Source organism: Eleutherodactylus coqui, chromosome 5, assembly GCF_035609145.1.
Source record: "Eleutherodactylus coqui strain aEleCoq1 chromosome 5, aEleCoq1.hap1, whole genome shotgun sequence".
Classification (NCBI taxonomy): domain Eukaryota; kingdom Metazoa; phylum Chordata; class Amphibia; order Anura; family Eleutherodactylidae; genus Eleutherodactylus; species Eleutherodactylus coqui.
In genome coordinates this window covers 185,278,623-185,284,622 of record NC_089841.1, presented here as the reverse complement: position 1 = coordinate 185,284,622, position 6,000 = coordinate 185,278,623, and the positions used below count along the sequence as shown (strand labels likewise).

The 6,000-nt window shown below is 45.4% G+C and overlaps 1 protein-coding gene across 1 annotated transcript in view; it reads right to left on the bottom strand.

The window, feature by feature from the left end:
• TOX4 (TOX high mobility group box family member 4) overlaps positions 1 to 6,000 on the bottom strand; it is a 21,878-nt gene continuing 15,878 nt past the window's right edge. Inside the window, exons 8-9 of the mRNA XM_066603933.1 lie at positions 3,085 to 3,251; positions 1 to 1,473 (exon numbers count right to left, since the gene is read on the bottom strand). Coding sequence (XP_066460030.1) covers positions 1,413 to 1,473; positions 3,085 to 3,251 — 228 coding nt within the window. The 3' untranslated portion in view covers positions 1 to 1,412. The remainder of the gene's footprint in view (positions 1,474 to 3,084; positions 3,252 to 6,000) is intronic.

Genomic DNA, 6,000 nt, shown 5'->3' with positions numbered 1-6,000 from the left:
ATATATACACATACACACACACACACCTGTCTGGTATTTTGGGTTAGACACCCCCTCTATATATACCTGTCTGGCGTGATGTCAAGTATTGAGAAGGCTTTACTTATTCAGCTTAGTTTTTTCCTAATGGCGTGAAACAAGTGATTTTAATTCAAAACTATTCTTGCTTGTCAAACGGAGATCTGTTGCTTACAAAATTTTTCAGCGAATTCAGAAGGCAAATACATATTTTACCAATTCCTCACATGTCTGATACTGTCCAAGCCCCCGTACGCTTCCTGAAGGGGGGTAAAGTATGCACATGCAGTGCTAAACCGGAGCACCGAAGCCGGATCAAGTAGAATAGAAAATGTGATAAATCATTTAAACTCATAATTTCTCTCTCAGTTATAAAACCGGCTTCTAACAAGGGCTACCGTCACGGATGTGGGTTTTCTTCCCGCTAGGAAGCTGGGCATCACTTGTAGAAAGATTTACGAACTCCACTGTGTTCCTACTGCACAAATACTGCCTTGTAGAAATGTGATAAGGACAAAGTGTCTATGGTTCGGTTCTGGTCCCGGTCTCTCTGTTCACTACCCAGCACTGTAAACACTGCCGTCATCACTGGAACGGTCTATTACCCCGAAGCTGTAGATGCGCAAGTAACAATAGATTAAGAAGCCCTTGTACACGAGTGTTTGGACCTTTCACGCAGTCCCATCATGTTAAACTAAGGGGTGTTCTAACACATGGTCATAAAGAAACTAAAAATACTGAGCCCCTTATCTAATTGTATGTGACGCTCCCTAGGCCTCTTGTGAATTACACATTAAAAAAGGCTACTTAAGACATGAGGACAAAAATGCCGCATCTCCAAAATATCTGGCAAAACATTCAATGCTATTTAAAACACAGACTGCTTCATTTATGCCGTTACTTCAACTAAATGCCAAGCCGTTTAGTCCGCTATCGAGACTGCATCCGTAAGAGGCCGGGAAACAATGGCCAACGCTACAGACCGATGGTGGACGTCCTCTATTCGTGATTCTTGCACCATTGTCTTGAAGACGCAAAATAAGTTTCATGCTTCCTCACAGAGGGTCAACAAAACGTTTAAGCAGCCTTCCTTTCTTTACGTTGCACAAATCCATAGAACCGTTCACCGTTATGCAACAGAGAGGAGGGAACTCCAAGTAACCTGGAAACACAAGGACCCCACTGCTTTGTTTTCTTGATGCCCCGTGGCATAGAAGTGGACAAAAATGACTCCACAAAGTTCTTGCCTGTCTCGTTCAGATCATATATACACAGAACAGTCAATAAAAAGGGGGTTTTGTTTTGTTTTGTTTTACACATTGGCTTTATTCTTGAGAATTACTAGCCTCTTTCCTCAGGCTCCCAAGTCCTAATCCTATCAAGGGCAACCACTGTTATTTCACAGTAGCAGTTGCCCCTTGATTTCGGGTTGCAATCCAGGCTGTAAAGGTGTCTCTGTAAGACAAAGAAACATTAATGCAAGAGCAAGAACACTAAAAGTAAATAGAGCCCAAAGGCAAGAAATAAAAAATACATTTGAGGGCTAAAATCATGCGGTAGTTTTACATATTGTGCTTTAGCTACACTGATCAGCTATAGAAGTAAAACCAAGTGCCTAATATTATGTAGGTCCTCCTGCCGCCAAAACAGATCAACTGCACAAGACCTCGGAGGGCGTCCTGTGGGATCTTCCACCAAAACATTATCAGAGGGTCCGTTAAGTGCTGTAAAGTGACACGGTGGGGCGTCCGTGGTCACACTTTTTTTTCCAGAACATTCCAATTCATTTGGATTGCGTTCTGGGAAATTTGGAGGTCAAATTAAAACCTTCACACCTCTTTGTTTTGTCCCTGTAAATCCCCGCAGCATGGCAGAGGCATTATCCTGCCATTAGGGAATGCTGCTGCCATGAAGGGGTGTACGTAGTCTGCAACAATGTTTAAGTAGGCGGTACATATTAAAGAGATATCTACAAGGCAAAACATCTACCCAACATATCACACTGCCTCCGTTGGCTTCTTCCCACAGTGCATCCTGGTGCCATTTCTCCCCCAGGTAAGTGATGCATATTCACACGGCTGTCCGCATGATATGAAAAGAATGTGATACATCAGAACAAGCCAACTTCTTCCATAGTCCGGTTCTGATGCTCATGTGCCCATCAGCAATGAACAGAAGTTGGCATGGACACAGCGATCAGTCTGCAGCCACGAAGCACCACACACAACAAGGTGTAACTAAACACTTCTCTATTAGAGCCAGCATTAAAGGGAACCTCCACGCACTCAGGCGTCCGCTCTACACGGCGAGCAGCCGAATTACAAGAAGTAATACAAGAACAACAATTACACCTTAGAACTCAGCGCCCCTTCTAATACGCACCTATTACTTTACTTTATAGGACTCACGGGAGGCGACAGATTTCCTTTAATTTTTCAGCAATTTGTGCTGCAGTAGCTCTTCCGTGGGATCATAAAGTGGTAGAGTTAGAAGGGACCTCCAAGGTCATCTGGTCCAACCCCCATGCTCAGTGCAGGATTTACTACATCATCCCAGACAGATATTTGTCCAGCCTTTGTTTGAACACTTCCACTGATGGAGAACTCACAGCTTCCCATGGTAGCCTGTTCCACTCATTGATCACCCTCACTGTCAGAAAGTGTATTCTAATATCTAATTTGGATCAGACCAGAAGTGATAGCCTTCACTCCCCACCCACATCACTGAGCCTTGGGCACCCATGACCTTGTCACTGGTTTACCAGTTGTCCTGTGACCACTTTTTGTAGGTACTAATTACTGCATTACGGGAACACGCCAAAAGACCTGACAGTTTAGAGATGCTCCGACCCAGTCATCACAATTTGGTGCTTGTCAAAGCATTTATCCTGCTTCCAACAAATCAACTGACTGTTCACTTACTGCCTAATATATGACGTAATGATAAATTAATCAAGATTATTCATTCTTTTAATGTTATGGCTGATCAGTGTGTGTAGAATTAAACACCTTCTGGTAAATAGAGGTTTCTCTTCTGGTTCAGCAGTATACAGGCATCCTTACTCACCTGCAATGTTTCACCACACAATCATTGCTGCAATACTCATTATCCCAATCCTTACTGTCCACAGCGGGATTCTCACATCCAGACCGTATGCACCGCGGCTGCGGAGATGGGCTGTGAGGGGGGGAGCCGCTCACTAGTTCAACATCCATCTGCGAAGGAGGAGACTCCTAGAGAAGTAACCATCTCACAGTCACTCATAGAAAAGAAACTAATTACAAAAAACAGCAACAAAAAAGCCATTGTGGGAAGGGATGACTGGGCACAAGCATTGGCACCTATGAATATGCAGGCGGTCAGCCAATCAACGAGAAAACACTCGTTCATCGGCTGATTGGATCTGTCATGCAGGGACAGCCATAATGACTGGTTGGCAACACATCTCCCCGTGTAAACAGGCAGGTGTGCCGGCGAGTACGGGGGCTGGCGAGGCAGGTGGGCCGGCAAGTACGGGGGCCAGCGAGGCGGGTGGGCCATCCAATACGGGAGTAAACTATCATAGTAATGACCTCTCTACAGCATACTAGTGATCGTCTGCTGCTGAGAGCAGTAATAAGCCAATTGACACACTGTTTGTTATAACAGGCCGATTCTCGGTCCGTGCAAAAGGGCCCAGAATTATTTGTGATGACGATACTATTGTTCCTAGGTTTACCACAATATAACAAAGCTGGAACACTCTGCAGATCCTTATACATCGGAGGTTGCTATTTTCCTTGACAAGACTCTTTAATGCCAACAGTAATCACTAAATGCTGTAGAAGAGAATTATGGGATAGCTCAAGCCATTACTTGTAATAACCCATTAAGGACCAAGTGTGGTAAATACGGTATACCGCGCTTGGTCCTAGCCTTAAAGCCCTGCCGATAGTAAAATTAGTGCAGAAATTTAAGCCTCCTGCATCTGTATGATAACCTGGAGAAGGATAGAAGGTTTTTTAACCCTTTCTGCCATTTCCTTCCCTGAGTACACATCGCTCAATGAGCGCTGAGTACTAGAAAGTGGAAGTGGGGTTCCCTGCTACAGCATAGCTACAGGGTCCCAGAAGACCCTGATCACCTCTGCTAGTAACTATGGTCACTGCAAGGGTTGTTTTCCCATAACTGCGGCACCTTTGGATGCCCCAGCTACAGTGGGAAAAAAGCAAAATAAAAAAATGTGAATGTTCGCCAGAGGTCTTACAAGATGTCATGGGGGACATTGTAAGAAACATAATTACATACATCAGTAAATTAAAATCAGGAGGCTGGAATCGGCACAAGTGACGGGGCGGAGCTACGCAATGACGCATAGAAGGGGGCGGAGCCAGAACGCCACTGCTGCCGGACAGACCCGAAGGCAGAAGATCCTTCTGCGCAAGCGCGTCTAATCGGGCGATTAGACGCTGAAGTTAGACGGAGCCATGGAGACGGGGACGCCAGCGCAGGGAAGGTAAGTGAATAACTTCTGTATGGCTCATATTTAATGCATGATGTATATTACAAAGTGCATTAATATGGCCATACAGAAGTGCTGAACCCCACTTGATTTCGCGAGACAACCCCTTTAAAGGTTTAAGGACCAAGTGATTGCCATCATCGCAATGCAACAGCCAGAACCTGTTGACACAGCTATGTTAAAGGGGTTGTCCCGCGCCGAAACGGGGTTTTTTTTTTTTCAACCCCCCCCCCCCCCCCCCGTTCGGCGCGAGACAACCCCGATGCAGGGACTTAAAAAAAAACTGCACAGCGCTTACCTGAATCCCCACGCTCCGGTGACTTCTATACTTACCGGTTGAAGATGGCCGCCGGGATCCTCTCCCTCCGTGGACCGCAGCTCTTCTGTGCGGTCCATTGCCGATTCCAGCCTCCTGATTGGCTGGAATCGGCACGTGACGGGGCGGAGCTACACGGAGCCCCATTGAGAAAAGAATAAGACCCGGACTGCGCAAGCGCGTCTAATTTGGCCATTCGACCATTTGGGACGGCGAAAATTAGACGGCAACCATGGAGACGAGGACGCTAGCAACGGAGCAGGTAAGTGAAAAACTTTTTATAACTTCTGTATGGCTCATAATTAATGCACAATGTACATTACAAAGTGCATTATTATGGCCATACAGAAGTGTATAGACCCACTTGCTTTCGCGGGACAACCCCTTTAATGTGGGCTTGTTTTTTGGGGAAAAGTTGTATATTTTAATGGCACCACCCTAGGGTACACATATTGTATAACTTTTATTACATTTTCCTTTATTAGGGGATGGGGGTCCCTTAGAAATTCTGCAATTGTTTTTGGCTTTTGTTTTTATGGCGTTCACCATTCGGTAAAAATAACATGTCAACTTTTTTATCTGGATCAGCATTGTTACTGCAATACCAAGTTTATATAATTTTTTTACTACGTTTACACAATAAAAACATTTTTCCAGAAAATCAATTGATTTGCCGCATTCTAAGGCTGCCTGCACATTAAACGGATTTGCATTGCGGAATCCACGGCCAGCGTCCGACCTGCGGATCCACCACATATACTGTTCGTAACATGCTATGGAAAACCTATTTTTCCTGCACACTGGCGGAAACCAATTGCAATTTGCGCAAACGAAGGAAAAATCGTAGCATGTTCTATTTAAGTGCGTATTCTAAATTAAGTCAATGAAAGCCGTCCGACCCGCGGCCCATCCACAAATCACATTGCGGGCATCGTCGCCTAGTGACGGGTGGGAAAAAAAACATTAAAAAAAAAAAAATCTGTACTGCACATGTCCGACGGCAAGCCGTCTGGACCATCCGCAACACAGATGAAACTAAAAGACCGCTACAAGCGGACGCCGTCAGGGCCAGAGTCCTCTGTGGGTAACAGTGAGCTCCTGCATGCGGAATCCAATCCGGTCGTGTCCAGGCGGCCTTAGGCCTCATGTCCACGGGGAAAATCAA